The sequence below is a fragment of the Excalfactoria chinensis genome, chromosome 1 (assembly GCF_039878825.1).
Source record: "Excalfactoria chinensis isolate bCotChi1 chromosome 1, bCotChi1.hap2, whole genome shotgun sequence".
NCBI lineage: Eukaryota > Metazoa > Chordata > Aves > Galliformes > Phasianidae > Excalfactoria > Excalfactoria chinensis.
This window is the reverse complement of record NC_092825.1, coordinates 180224089-180240372: the sequence shown is the minus strand read 5'-3', so window position 1 is coordinate 180240372 and position 16284 is coordinate 180224089. Positions and strand designations below refer to the sequence as shown.

At 42.5% G+C, this 16284-nt stretch overlaps 1 protein-coding gene across 12 annotated transcripts in view; it reads right to left on the bottom strand.

Moving 5' to 3' along the window:
- The window catches only part of TENM4 (teneurin transmembrane protein 4), a 598985-nt gene that overhangs the window by 117484 nt on the left and 465217 nt on the right, over positions 1–16284 (bottom strand). For all 12 annotated transcript variants that reach the window (XM_072326955.1, XM_072326954.1, XM_072326960.1 and 9 more), the window contains one exon: positions 5100–5285. In XM_072326955.1, coding sequence (XP_072183056.1) covers positions 5100–5285 — 186 coding nt within the window. The remainder of the gene's footprint in view (positions 1–5099; positions 5286–16284) is intronic.

Below are 16284 nucleotides of genomic sequence, written 5' to 3'. Positions count from 1 at the left end.
TGGGAAGTCTTGTAACATTTTTTTTCCATATGGGAACCACAGTGGTCAAAGCACTACAAGGCCAGGTTGAATAGGATCCTGGGCAGCCTGATCTACTGGGTGTTAACCCTGCCCAAGGCAGGGATGTTGGAGCTAGATGGTCTTTAAGGTCCCTTCCATCCTAAGCCATTCTGTGATTCCATGATCCTACTGTGGGGCAGTTATGAGGACTGGAAATGACATTCCCAAATCATACTAGTACAGCAGGTTGCCATGCAGGATGTGCCGAATCCACTTGGGAACTTCTCTTTGGGATACTAAAATCAAACAGATAACACTATGCAGATAAACATAAAGGAGGCAGCTGCCAATGCCAGCCATGTCATTAATTTGTCAGTGTTATCCCACAGTCAGAAAATAATAGAGTCTTTCTAAGGGAATTTTCCACATGTGACCATGCAGCTGTAGCATGACTCTTCCTTCTCTAAACCTGTTTAGTACTTGTTCATATGCTATTCTTGCACTAAAACATCTTATATCTGCAGAAACTCCTTTGGATAACCCATGGGCATGTGGGACAGGATGAAGAGCTGTGCTACTTTTCCATGGTGCCCTCTGCACCCAAAGATCCTGCACACAGTTCCATGTCATCACTGTAAGCCACCGTCCCTTCAGATCCATTACTAAGGAAGCTCATGCTACCATTTTTTTTCTGTATGAGTCCTCTCATTTCTCCAGTTTGAGCTGTCTGGGTTAGTTTTGTCTGAAATATATTAGGAAGGAGTTAAACTGAGATTGGGACGATTAGAAGGAGTGGAGGCAGAAGCCCTTCACTTAAGCCAGAGGGGCTGGGAAAAGATCATCTTTGATGTTCTGTGCTTCATACTCACTGCCAAACATGGTGTTAAACTGCTCAAGGCCAGATTACCTGTTCATTGCAGGGGAGCTGGACTGGGTGACCTTTATGGGTCCCATCCAACTCAAACAATCCTGTGATTCTCTGATTGTATGACACTACCTCTAGCTTATGCAAAATCATGTTGGAACAAAGCTGCAAGGTCACATTTTCCATTGAAAGTTATGACCATGGCTTTCTATTGCCCGGAGGTGCCCATCCAGACAAAGTGGGTGCCAAAGGTCCAGCCCAGCTCAGCTTCTGCTCTGGATATGGGGTGTGCTGCAGATTGCTGAGCATCTACTATTGGGCCGAGGCCACCCCACACAGGTGGGCTTATTTTATGCTGGGCTGCACATAGACCAAACTACATTAAAAGGCATGAGTGACTTGTTAGAAAACTGGGGAAAGAGAGCAGAATCCACCTGCAATGTGCTTTGTCTGGATTCCAGCTGCTTGAGGAGAAACAGAGGGCAGTGATTACAAGCCCAGCTATTCAGAACATGTGTGACTGTTTATGCAAGAAGACTGATGAAAGGCAAATTGGAAAAGGCAGATTTCTCAAAAATCAGAGTTTTGCTAAGTCAACCAAAAAGCAGCTTAATGGCACCATAAGCAGAGGACCGTGTGGGACAGATTGTCTGTCTAGGCATTGTTACTGCATACATCAGGTGTACATGCCAGGACCAGATTTCCAAAAGGAGTCGAGCAAGCATTTTTCTGCAGAGATTGATGGGAATTAGGCACCGAGGTGCTTTGAAAACTTGCTGGGTGAACCTGCATGTATTTGGAGAGTTCACTGCTGGCCCCTTAGGGCTCTGGAGAGATCCCACAGTGTTCAGATGCAGCAATGGAACTCCAAGCAATGGCTCAGGCCCTGTGTCCCAGCCCTGAATATCTCAGCTCTGCCTTAAGTGTGTACACAGGGAACCCCTTTCTGCCCTTATTTCTAAATAATCCTAATAGGAATCAAAGTATCAAGGCTTGTTTACTGGTAAAACACCATGCAGAGAGATTCACATCAGATTCAGTACAAGACCTCCACTGAGTGTAGGCTCACTAAACCTGGTGTTGTGCTTCTGTGACAGCACCTGGAGCACTCTCCAGGCTGGTATGGAATCTGAGGCCCTAGAGAACCTCTGGAGCTGTTTATTCTACTCGGGGAGTTTCTTGTGTTGCCTCTTGTGAAACAATAGCCTGCCACAGAGCTGGCTTTTGATTTGGTCTTTCAGGGCCTCCAATGAAAGGGTTGGTTTCACCTTTAAACTCAGTGTTCCTGGAACCCGCTGTGCTCCCTGGATGCTGCTGTCATGTTTTGGGCTGGAATAGAAGAAAGTCAAATTGTTTTCAATGTTTCTAACTGGAAGGAAATTTGGAATATGCTGGAGAGCCCCAACACAGGTGTCTTGTATAATGGGTATTGTAATGATGTTTTCTCCTTTAAAATATTAGAGTAAACCAATTGAACCATTCTGCTGGGTTTCAGGCTTCCCGCAGTTTTATAATCAACTTTCTGTTCTACTCTTATGCCTGCGTGTGCTAAGTTTGCTGAGTTAGAATGATGAATGCACGCTTCTGCATCAATTTCCTGGTTGGGAATTAACTGGGGTTTGTCTAATGAAATCTCTGAATGTGAGCAATCAAGCTAGTATATTTGGTAACATGACTCTTTGTATGAGCAAACAGAATTAATCCACCAGGATCACAGTTCCCTTGTACACCATAAGAAAGAGCCTCCTATGACCTACAAAACAAAAGGATTTCTTACTCTCAAACATGCTCAACAGGAAATGGAAGAAGCCTACTTTACTGGTATCATCCATTTCTACCATGTTACCTGCACACATGGCAATACTGTAAAAGCGTCACTTCAGCAATGGGGTTTTATGCTTGTCAGTGCTAGAGCAAACTGGGCCATGACACAGACATAGAAGGAATTACTATCAACAGAACAAGATGTCATGCAGGGAAATTACACAGGGACAAGGGAATGCTTTCCACATACTTCATGTACGTAATTCCAAGACAATGTCCTTTCATCTGTGCCAATATCGCTTAGTACTCCTTCCAAAGCTATTCAATTTTCTTGGGTATTTATGGCTTTGCCAAATCTCCCTTACGTTTTGCACATTTATCAATGAAATATTCCGTAGGAAATACAGTTTATATCATCAGAGGTATGAAACTGTGCAGATTTGTTGCTAAATTACCATGCAAAAAGATGAGGAGGAAGGGGAAGTGAAAAGAAACAGAATTGCTCCAGCACTCTGGGTATTAAAGAGCGATTGTGAACCCAGCACGGCACGGCAATAGGAAGGCAGCACCATACGCAATGACAGTGCACCCTCAGTGCTGACTGCATTGCGGTGCTGGCCTTTCCCAGGATAACAAGGACTCTTAATGTTTAGAGTGAGGAATAGCAAAAATAATGGGGGTAAATTTAATTACCAGGAAAGATAAAAGCCTGTTGTTTGAAATCAGCCCAGGCATATCAGTGGTGTGGAGAAATATCATACACTGAACTAGTGGCATTTTGGTTTTGCAAGAGAACTAATAAAATGGCACTGAGGGAATGAATCAGGCTTTATGTGCATAAATGCCTTTCACATAAAATTGTCCCCTGGATTTGGTGCCTTTTGCTGAACATTTTTTGTTTTTTTTTTCTTTTAAAACCCTTTCATGAATCTGTGTAGCTTTCCAAATCAAAGTGCTTGAACACAAGGCTATAAAGTAATATTACGAAAAGACAGGATTCCAATTAACACAGGCCTGCTCCCTTTTCATTCTGAAGTCATTTAAGAGAGAGGGTTTTTTTTTGTTGGGTTTTTTTTTTATGCCTTCCTCATGAAAAGAAATGAAAGCTGTTAAGGACGTAGACAAGAAAGCAGAAAGAATGTAACGTCTAATGAGACAGAGGAAGTTTTTAAAGCTAGATATTTTTCATTAAGGGATGCATGTGGAGACCATAATGTGGTAGGGTGACATTAGCATAAATAAATGATAAGCGGAATCGAGCCACAGATATGGTTTGAACCATTATCCTAATGCTGGAATTAAAATATTGTGATCAGGCTTCATTTCCTTCCTGACTTTACATGTGCAAGCTTACCTGATGTTCAAGCAACACCAGGGGATGACTACATGCAACTGGATCATCTACAGGGATAACTGTGTCAACTTTTGCCCAGGTATTGCTAGTGGTTAATTCTGTTGCAGTGTGATTTATAGGTATCACTGCATGAGGAAAGCCATATCAGAGCAGATTTTCTTATCTTTAAAAAGCTGATTAAAACAAAGTGCCCGGAGAAGAATTCTCACTCTGAAATAACTCTTCTAGAGTTGACTGAGTTTCTTCAGGTTCACACAGGAATTATTGACAGTGGAACTGGATCAACTCAATTAGTTTTCTATTCATGTAAAACAAACAGTATCTGGGGAGTTATAAAGCTCCTGATTTTGCAGCTTGACTATAGAATGGAGAATAAAGTGTGTGAGCAGTCATTAGAAAAGGAAACATGGAAAGTGCATCGAAGAGTTAAGAGATGGAGGAGGAAGGCAAACAGGAGCCCATTCATTAATGATGTGGCAAACTGCTTAATGTATGAACTGCATTCCTTGCATGACTTCAGTATGTTGGTGGTACCTTATTACTAATAAAAACAGACATGCGACTGCGAGTTCAAGGTAGGTGCCAAGTGCAGGAGGAATACAGAGCCAACAGAGGACAACGAAATGGTTAGAAATGTAGCAGAGCAGACAGGGAGCATGCAAGGCAGCATTCAATACCAGGCAGAACCTGTTCGACTGCAGCTTCCAAGCAAAGTGGCAGTGCAAATAATGGAGCAAATGAAGGGAATAGAAAGCTTCAAACCAGAAGCATGTTTCTAAGCTGCCGACATACTAAGGGCGAAGTCTTGAAGGCCACAGAAAGGCAAAACGGGATGTTCAGAAAGCACCTAGCTGCCATTTGACAGCTTGACTCCAGATCAAACACCACGTAGGTGTACTTTGCGTCTGATAATAAAAAAACACATATCAGCATGTCATCAACAAATGAAAGGACATTTTGCTCCCACGTGAAAATGTGCGATGTCAGAACTTGAAATCCGAGAACAAAGGTGCTCATGCTACACTAAGTCACACATATTCAATTAAGCATGCTTCTTTCCTCCTCCCTGATCATCGATTACTCTTTGAAAAGCAGTCGGTTTTTCTTTCTCCCTACCAATAGTGCAGTGCTCTCCGTTCCAGCCCGGGCTGCATTCACACTTGCCATCCCGGCATGTCCCGTGCTCATTGCAGCGTGGGTGACACGCTCGCTGATCACAGGCTGTGCCCATCCAGCCCTCCTCGCAGCGGCAGGTGCCTCCGACGCAAACGCCGTGTCCTCCGCAGTCTGCTGCACAAATCTCTGTGGGAGAGGAGAGAAGGGAGAGGAGGGGATAAGGGTGGAGAGAAGGGAGAGGGGGGGGGAAAATCCAGAACGTTATTGTGAAGAAAAGCAGCCACACTTCACTACCTCGCCTTACAGGGCAATGAAAGGAATTCCTGGGGCCCGTAACACTAAGCCTTCCAGACAATAAGAATCTAATAAGTATATTACAAAAAAGGGGACGGACGTGGCTTGCAGAGGTCTCCTGTGATTGATCCCCCTATTTGCTTTCCAATGCTCTTGCACTCCTCGAGCTTTTGTGATCACTAAATCCAAAGGGGAAGGCTCTTCCAATAAGCAGAACAAAAGTCACATTTAATTAAAGTTTGGTTAAGTGTGGAAACAATGTGTTGATAAACCACTGATGTTGAAGTTACGTGCTGGCAGAGCCTGTTCATGGCTTGTTAACCCACGGTTCTGGGGATGGGATTCATTAAATCCTTTCTCTGTTTAATATTAATACAGACTATTTCTATTTATGCTGAGTATGCTCATCTGCTCCGTCTCTGCTCTCCTACCACCCCATTAAAAATCCCTTCTCAGGGCTCTGGAGGTATCTCCATGCTCTTTTTATGAGCTACACGAACTGGGGTTTGTAGGATGGCGCTTGTTCCCAAGTCATATTGGAGTTAATGGAAGAACGGAGTCAGGACTGGGTATTTCAGTAATCACCTCCTAAAAAGAGAAGAGCTAAAGGATGCTGACTTTCAGAGGTGCTGGCCTTTCCCACCCTCTGTGAGCCCCAGTGAGCACCATGACACAGATACGCATAACATTTTGACCCAGAACCAAGCATTTGGCTAAAACCTCGCAAAACCTTGGCATGGATTTGGGGGAGTGCACTGTGTTTCATCTGCGATGTACTTGCCTGGAAAAACTGAGGTCTGGTGGAGAACAGATACCCATGATTCAGGTGTTAAAGCATCTGTTACTGCCACAATATAGCACTGATCTCGCTGAAAAAATTACAACCAAATACCGACTTGGTGTTATACCACTGATGAAATGAAATGCTTTTCTTTCTTCTTCTCATCACCTGGCTGCTCACTTTCAATCTCATATGCAGACTGCACTCTACTGTTTTTCATCCCAGTAGCAATTCAGAGCGCATTTTGGCGATCCGCCTCCTCTCCAACTCCTGCACTTAAACTGGAGCAAGCTGTCCCAAACATTTTGTATTCAAACCCTTTTTCTCCCACTCCTGTCTCCCCAGAGTGAATATCTCAGACACTGTCTGTGCCAGCCCATCCCCAGTGCCTCTCTTTGTGCCTCAGAGCGTACTAAGCGCAGAACTCAGGCCTCGAGGCTTGTAGTGGTGGGGAGACTGGTATTATACAAGACATTTACTTCAGGTCACTGGCTGCACATAAAATATTCAGAACTACTCAGCCTGCATTAACATCACACCTGACTGAAATTCAGCCTTCCATAGGTTTGCATTAGTGTTCTGCTGATTAATAGCACCAGTAGCAGGAAGCTACTGGTAGTGGAATCTTTTCCAGCCAAACTCATAGTATCCCAGACTTTTGAGATGGAAGGGACCCTTAAAGGTCCTCTAGTCCAACTCCTTTTGCTGCAGTAGCTCAGATACCTCCAAATGTTCTTAGATGCTTGCTACTATGTATGTAAATCTGCAATGAGTGAACTGCGGAGCTCAAACGTGCTTAGGACACTGATAACTTTTCTTTCCCATTGCAAACTAAATAAACTTGCAAAAGTGTTTGGGCTCCTTGAGTGCTTAAATCACGGATGTGAGGCAGTATTTTGCAAATATCACTTGCTGCCTAAATGTAAGAGAATCTAACATAAACCTCACTGGAAGTCAGTCAAAGTTACACTGTGAAATGCTTAAGTCCTGTGTGCAGAAAGTTCAGTGTACAGAGTACAGCACTGCGGCCTGGTGTCCCAAGGGACCTCCTGGGCTTCAGGCTGCTCCCAGGGCCTCTGAGCTGCACCAAGCAGAGCCAAGCTCCATCCCCTCATCTCCTCCCGCAGAGATGTATGGACATTGATAAGATCCCTTTGGGCCTCCATTTTAGAATACCAGAAAAGATGCAATTTTGCTTGCTCGCAGTTCACTGAGCAATCTAGAGGATGCTATCCCAGTTACTTCTCATCTTTGGTATGTTCTGTTCCCCAGCTTTGACCTTCAGGTGCTACAATTAAAATGACAACACCACTGGCATTGGTCAAACCCACTGATGTGCAGAGCAAATAACCTCCATGCTGAAATGACAGGTCATGGAAGATAAGATATCTACAGGCTGAAAGAAAAAAAAAAAGAAAGAAAAAGAAAAAAAAAGAAAAGAAAAAGCAGGGACAAAAGGAAGCTATTTTGAGTGATATTCAGAATCCTTCTTGGAGTTATTTAAAGGTGTGAAACTAGGATAATGGAGTGACATTCAAAAATGGTGGAGAGATTAAATAAAGGGGGAAAAAAAAGCACTTTCTGAAAGGCGGAATCACTGTGGAGACAGTCCTATGAAAAGGGGTGGAAAACCCACGGGGATGTTTACATCTCAACTGAACCATTTCTCAGACTATTTGCTGTCAGGGAACAGGCCGAGGCCACGTGCTTATGGCCTGCAATGAGATCTGAGCCTGATCCAGAACTGCAATGCTGGGGATGTTTGGGGGTTCATCTCCCACTTGCTGAGACCCCAATCATTCCATTAGAGAGTGCAAGCTCCAGGCTGTGAACACATATATAAGGGATACATAAGATAGTGTGCATTCCTGGGCCCCAAAAACTGTAATAGGGAACCTCAGCTGTGAAAAACACTTGTGAAACAAACTACTTATGACAGTCTCCCTAAAATGCGGTTTAATTATTTCTGACAGGGAACCAGGAGCCAGGAGCTCTCAAAACTAAACCCCCCCATTAGCTGCCAGTTTAAAGATAGATGGGAACCACTCAATATGAATAGCCCTACAATGCACATTGTGCTGTATGCATTGGCCCTTATAACACGGAGCTCCCACATGCTCACAGGTATCTCATAGGTGATTAAACTGCCTGAGTAGCTTTCACTTTATTTGGTGGCACTCAAAGAAATGAACAAAACGGATTTCAGATTGAGTTTGCACTCAAATCCGGGTCTTTTTTGGGCTGCTGAAGGCTACTGGGGTTTTGATTTGCAAAAGAGGACAGGTGAATCGTTCCTCGGTCTATCAGTCCCAGGGACAGAATTTGCCACCTCTGTTCTTAATACAAGATGTACTTTTTTGGTACATTTCCCAATTCCATTGTTAAAATTAGAGGACATGATTAGCTAACATCTGATCTACGTGAGCAAATGAGAAGGAAAGCTGTTAATTCTCCTGTACTAGGTGTTCACAGACTGGCTGGCTGCATTACATTGCTCTGCCTATTTAAGCTTAGTGAGGATGCAGTGCCTGTGCGTAAAAGCACTGACTGTTAAATATTTTCACACCAGCTGTTCCCAAAAGGTGACTAAGTATTTCCTTTCATCTCTAATCTCCTTTACAGTTTGTATGAATAGATTAGCCATGCCTTATCCCTTCTTAGCGGTGCATTGTGTTTTACTTCATATTGCCATCCAGCCCATAGAGATGCCTTCAGTTCCTTGAAGGAAGGGGATCTTCTGAGCAAATTGGGAGTTTTGCAAACTCCACCCAATTCTAAATGTGGATATGAACCTCAGTGTCTTTACAAGGCACAATCAGCCCACGTACCACTGAAGGAATTACCCAGACTTTGAGGATAGACTTTGAAGGGGTTGTTAAGCACTGGAAGACGCTCCCAAGGGATGTGGTTGAGTCACCGTCCCTCGATGTGTTTAAGAGCCGTTTGGATGTGGTGCTCAGAGATAAGATTTAGCAGAGGGTTGTTAGAGTTAGAGTACTATGGCTGTGGTGGGACTTGATGATCTTTGAGGTCTTTTCCAACCTGAGTAATTCTGTGATTCTATGATCAGGATTCTGGTTATTTTTCATGCAAATAATTAACAAGATTTTATTTGTCTTCTGTTTCAAGACCTACTTTGCTTCACCACCCCTCATCCCAGCTGGAAGCCTTCCTAGGAGACCAGACTGCTGGTTAGTTTTTGTACAAATGTGTAGACTTGTTTTTGTTGGTTTTCTTTTTGCCTTGTCCTCTCAATATTTGAGGAGAGACATCTTCCCTCTGGTCTGTAAAGCTGCCTCAGTATTGCTCAGAATCTTGACAGAGGCCACTGATACACCTTGTGTTCTGGTTTTGTTCTCTGGCTCAGCATGTCTCTATCTGTTGTTGTTTGCTTAATGCTTATGGATCTCAGCTATCTGAGGCCAGGATTATGCTTTTTGTTCTGCTTTTGCACCGTGCCAGGTATAATGAGGTCACAATCCATTAATGACAGTTCAGAAATAAGAATACTAAAGCAATTATTCATACAAATACAAACCTTGTACCTGATTCTGTGGTGGGTTTTTTTGGTTGGGTTTTTTTTTTGGCATATCCTGCTAAAAACTGACCCAAATCTGTCCCCTTAAGAATAAAACGTCTGCTGTTTTGCCTTTGATATTTCAGAAGCAAAATGGGAAAAGAAATGTATCAAACACTAGCCAGCAATGTAATGCTTTGTTCACTGCCCTTTTTAATTGATATAACAGACACAGTAGCTTCCAATACAGGATGTGGAGTAATCCAGACTTTCATATTATTTTCACATTACATTAAGGAATTGGGCTGAGAAAGAGGGATAATGATGTCAATTTGTGCTTAATTTATGGCAAATCCATTTTTACATGTTTACCTCTACCCTAAAATCCTAAAATTGGCTTGACAACAGTTTAAAGCTCTCCAGCTTAGAGAACAGCAATGCAGATGAAATTTTTTCCTTAGCATTCATGTGATGTGGAATCAGAGCTTTAGCAGCTTCTGACCTGCCTGCTAAATCCTTTAATAAATATGGATTTAGTGCTAAAATATTAGATCAGGTGAAATTGCTCAGAGCTCCCTGAAAACTGGGGCAGTTCCACTGACCTTCAGCGCATTAATAGAAAATTTAATAATTAAAAATCTGTCTTAACTGGGATTTTCCAGTTCTGTGTTGGCTCATTTGTGTCTATTTCCAGCTTTAGATTGTTCCAGAAAAGAGGCACAGGAGGAAGGCACAGCTCAGAGATGAAAGGCAATGAAGAGCTGAGCCTTGTTTGCCCAACCTGCCTTTGCTTTAGAAGGTAAATCATGGGGAGTTTCTGGGAAAAGCATCTGACAGAGAGAGATGGACGGTGAGAAACAAAAGGTCCGTAATCACCATGAGTGCTAAATACATGCTTTGTAATGAAACATAATTTCCATTGTGATGAAACTCTTGTCTATGGGATTTGGTAGCTCTGGAGTGACATATGAACTCCTGGGCTGAAACTGAAGATAGCACAACGCTAATTAGATGTTCAAAACATCTGGAATAACATCATAAGGAGAAGTTTAAATTGTGGAGCAACAAGAAGCAGAAAAAGGGAGATGTGAATTATTTGTCCTTGCCATCCCAGTGTCAGTGTACAATCCCAGCATGGAGCCCTCTGAAGAGCATCCCTCTCCAGTAAGCACTGGGAGCAGGCCTGCAATGAGTGGCAATGTCACTGATTGAAGGTCATTTCTCTCTTCCTTCAGAGCTTACGACCCAAAGCAAAGTCTGCATAATTTAATGTCGTTATACAAATGAACAGTTGGCTTATTGTTTTCAAAATGTATTGATTATTTAGGTAGTAGTAATGTCTAAGTGATCATTATTACCTCGGACGCTGTACGCAAGATCTGCATTTTTAATGCCTTTATACAAATAAGCTGTTTACTTTCTCTCATTTAAAATACATCAATTACATAAGTAATACTAATATTTGAGTAATTATTATTTATGTCGGTAAGTAGAAAAGCTGTTTGCTTTTACAAGTGCAGTTAAACCATTGCTACTGAGACAACTTTCTGCCTTTCTGCCCTGCTCAAGGATCTCGGTTACATAGCTTAGAATACACCTGTAAGGTTACAGTTCTGTCTTTTCTTTCCATGGACGATGAAATCGAGATTAAAGGATGCCCTCCAGAGACAGAAAATGAATCCATCAGCGCTACTATCATCCCTCACTAGGTAAAGCTGCAGCAGGGCTTCAAAGGGTGACTTGGGACACTTCAGTTTTAACCTGCTGCACCTGAAGCCCTGCAGGAGCATCCACACAGGAGCATTTTGGTGGAAATCCCCAATAAAAGAAGGCACCTGTCTGTGTCCCTCAGCTAGACACAAAAGCTTAACCCTGCTTCAGCTCTTTCCCCCACTCTTGTCTTGCTATTTAGATATTTGCTTGCATAAGCAGCCCTGTGTTTAACTGCAAATCCCTTTCTAGGTGTCATCACTCTGCAGACTCGGATCAGGAATCTCAGTGGCTCTGAGCTCACTTGGAGATTAAAAGTCCTCAGAGCAGCTGCTCACCTGGTGCTGGGCAGATCCAGGAGAGCTGCCTCGTAAGTGCCCTGAGAACTGCCTTTGAGCTCTGTAAGGAGCAAAGAATGAGTTGGGTTTGGTCATTTCCATCCACTCACATCTGTTTGTCCAAGACTGAGTCTTTTGTGCTGTAAATGTACAGCACCTAGCATAGGGGGACTAGTGGGGAACAGCAGTGAGAACAGAAGGAGTCATTAGCAATCCCCGTGGCAATGGATCAAAGCTCTTACCCAGCCTATATGGCTGCACAATGTACAGTGGTACAGTGCCACAAATTTAAGAAAATCTCCCTTCTATGTGCAATTTCAGCTTGCTCCATATTTGCATGAAGGTTTTCCAGTTTCTATCTGAAACGCTATAACTCTGTGAGATGAAATTCCATTAAGCTGATCCGCTGTCTTTTATCTGCCTCTATTTTCTACACTATTTATACCCAATTTTCATCCTTGCCTTAAATGTTAGCGACTGACCATCACATTTTGTCTGTGGCATCTCCTCTATAGCTGTGATTTACTTTTGTATTCCTGTCAATCTCCCCTTTATTTATTATTCTGAACTTTATTTGAGACTGTGTCTCTCTGTTGAATAGCAGGACATGAAATGCCAGGTACTGACGGCCTTCAGACTCGGAGCTAAGATTTGCTGAATAAAAATAAATATCCCAAAGTACAGGATTATGTTTTCCTCTTTGAAGTTTAATTGGATCTCTGTACTTTCCAGGATGTGCGTTAAAGCTTCCCAGGGAAGAAACAATTCCTAGAGCATTAAATGAAGTTCCTAACACAGCTTCTTCTCTGGGCTGATGTTAATTTCCTCCCGGTATCCATAAAGAGATCATTTGACAGTAGAGCCTTTTGCTCGCGCTTACAGTCATTAAAGTGAACCAATATATTTCTTAATTCTTTGCAGTTTGGTTTTGTCTAAAATAAATTTAACAGCACTTTCTAATGCGCGTGCAGAAGTAATTACAATCTAGATTTGCTTGGGCTTCCCTTCCTCTGAGCTCAGCACAGGTTTTTCTTTTACCTCAGACATCTTTTTACCAAAGAACTTTAGGAGGAAGTTTTTCACCCAGAGGGTGGTGATGCACTGGAGCAGGTTGCCCAAGTAGGCTGTGGATGCCCCATCCCTGGAGGCATTCAAGGCCAGGCTGGATGTAGCTCTAGGCAGCCTGGTCTAGTGGTTGTCGACCTTGCACACAGCAAGGAGGTTGAAACCAGGTGATCATTGTGGCCCTTTTCAACCCAGGCCATTCTATGATTGTATGGTTCTATGACCTCTGAAACATCATTTGTATTAATTTTTCTCCTTGCTGACATACGTGGAGCTCACGTATCCAGAGATGTCTCTACCTATACATGCAAATGGGATGTAATCTCTGTGCTGCCAATATGCCTCAACACTGGTGTGGAAGGACTACCTTTATGGAAAAGAAAAGCTTTCTTCAAAACCCTTTCACATTTTTATCTGTCAAGATCATTAGAAAGGTGCTCATTAGTGCAAATTGTTATAGTAGTTTTTAGAGCATGAACATTTCAGAACTTGGAGGGTGCAGAGAACTAATCTTAAATCCATTGTATCCACTTCAGTCAGGCTATTATATCATGGATTACTGGTCCTCCACAGCAATTGATACACTGCATGATGATCTCTGGTCTTTAGTTACTTTATTCTATTCCAGGTTTTTATTCTATTCCAGGTTATTATTCTATTTCACTGACTGAGATATCTTCCCCTTATGTTTCATCTCATCCATTTTCTATTGGAACAAGACATGACTTCAGAAAGCTGGAAACACCCAGAAACACAATGCAGAAGGGGTTTCATGTTCTAGACAACATGAATTCTATAAGGGTCAGATCATAGGTTCACAGCGGTAGGAACCACCACCTCCAGCATGGAACTGACTTAATGCCAGAGCAGAAGCCATGCCACGGTAGGTAGGACCATTCTTTCCCAGACAATGAATGAAGTTAGAGGGAAGAGTCTTGATTTAACTCCACCAGGGTAGATGACAGGAACAGCCTGACTATGCACAAGTATCCATCTTGCTGATATTCCAGCAGTATTATTATAAAAAGAGGGAATATTCTGAAGCCATGTCCGATACTCACAAAACTGAGAGGACATCTATGTGGTCAAAAGACGTAAGTTTAGAAACTGTACAGTTCCCCCATTCAAAAACAGAGAAACAGGCAAAATTTGGTCATCAGAGATGCATACATTTTCAGTGACACAAGCAAACATGCAAATTGCTTAGCCATCCAGTGTTTTAACAGTGACTTGATTTAGCTGTGGAACGTAGCAGCTTGTTGTGGTACTGTAAACCCTTTATTTTTTATATTACCCAAATTAACATGGGTAACACGGTCTGGTATATCATGCTGTTTTCAGCCAGAGAAGTCCACAACACAAAAGGTAATTGATCCAAATAAAAGAACTTTTGAGCTCATGGTGTGACTGCTGAGGTCACATTGGAGATAGGAAAGAATGTTGAACTAAAATTGGCAGGCTGGGAATTATCTCCAATTATCGTAGAAAATAAACAGAAAAATGGAACAGTCTTCTTATGGCCCTTCGAGGGGTCCATAACTTGGAACTGATGCTAGAGGAACTGACATGAGAGAAAGAAGCCTAAGGTCATTGAAGACTTGGGACTGCTTCTCACACCACTGAACCTACACTGTTCTAAGCTCGAGACATGATCTAATCAGACCAAACATTCTGTGATCTAATGGCCGGAGACAGACGATGACATCACCACTTCCACTGTTTTTGGCCAAGTTTGAAATGAAAGCTAGAAGGCAGGTTTTAAGTTCCTTCAGTCTCTGCCTTGGTCCCGTATCTGATCAACACTGAGTGGACTGCTGCGAACGGAAAAGTGGCTAAAAGTAAGATTCTAAACAGATCCCAAAGATGAGAGAGGTTTGATGGATCTCTGGTTGCCCAGGGGAACGAGCTAAGCCTGTTTTTCAACAATCAAGCTGTAAGTGAATTCACGTTTGAAACATAAGTTGTACAAGCCTTATGAGGAGCAGCTGAGGGAACTGGGATTGTTTAGTCTGGAGAAGAGGAGGCTCAGGGGAGACCTTAACTACCTGAAAGGAGGTTGTGTTGAGGTGAGGGTTGGCCTCTTTTCCTGTGTAACTAGAGATAGGACTAAAGGGAACAGCCTCAAGTTGTGCCAGGAGAGATACAAGTTGGACTTTAGGGAAAACTTTCTTCTCCAAACAAGTGGTCAGGCACTGGAATGAGCCACCCAGGGAGGTGGTGGAGTCACCAGCCCTGTAGATATTCAAGAAACATTCAGATGTTGTACTGAGGGACATGGTTTAGTGAGGAAATATTGTTGATGGGTGGATGTTTGGACTGCATGAATTTAGAGGTGTTTTCCAACATAGGTGGTTCCATGGTTCTATGATTCTACTTTCTGTTTTACTGTGAGATTTTCCCCCCACCTTACCATGTGGGTTTTTTTGTTTTTATTTTTTATCCACTAACCACAAAGATATTCTGACTTTTGAAGAAGCAGACTACCAGCAAAGACAGCTACAGCTCATCTCGAGTACTACCTTTCTTTTCCCCAACACATGGGGGTCTCTACACCACAGGGAAAGGGAGTAGAAGAGTATTCCTGAATAGTTTTATTTCATATGTTCTGTTGGTTTAAGGACTTTTATAAATTACTATTATTGATAATAAAACCCCTAGGATACTTTAAAGGGGGAGTTCACTTTGGGAATGGAAAGGCTAAAATCTGCACTCGCAATCCAAACGGTATCGAATGCTTTATGTTGTGCAACGATAAGTTTCTTGTTAACACTTCTGTGTGTTGCAATTCACTTATTCCTTCCCAATTCACAAAGCAGAGCCTCTGATAGCCTTGTGTATGAGCTCAGTGCTGCACATACTTTATTCCCTCAGAGAGAAAACTTCTCAGCACACAAATAAAATGGGGAAGATCACAAGTTCACAGATCAGCATGCTATGGTTCTGGAAGGCTGAGGATGAAATCTCTGCTGGTACAAAACATTTCCTGGCTTTCAGTGACTTTTAAGAGACAAAATAAGGCTTCTGGGAGTAGGTTTGCAACTTGAGTATTGAACCAGATCAGATTCTGATGCCATCTAGCGAAGTCTGCTTTCGAAACCCAAAATTTCAGTTACCCCAGACTAATGTTTCTCACTGAATTCCAAGAGATATGACAAGAACAAGCTCCTGGCTGAAGGAAGATCATTTACATTGGCATACAGCTTGTTGCTCATCTTTCCCTTAAGTTATTAAAATCTAAGATACGTAGATGTTCACTGGTCTCATATGGCATATGCTAAAGTTAGTTCTCTTGTTCTTCCTTGTATGTATTTTAAATCTAAGAAAAAGACTTCCCAGGCATTAATGGGGAGCAACCCTCATTCAGAGAGGAACAGACCTACTCCATGCGACAGCTGATGTAACACCCAGCTTTTACAGAGACATCCTTACCCCTAAATGAAGAAAATGATGTTCTAGAGGAGGAATGATGTGAACATTTTT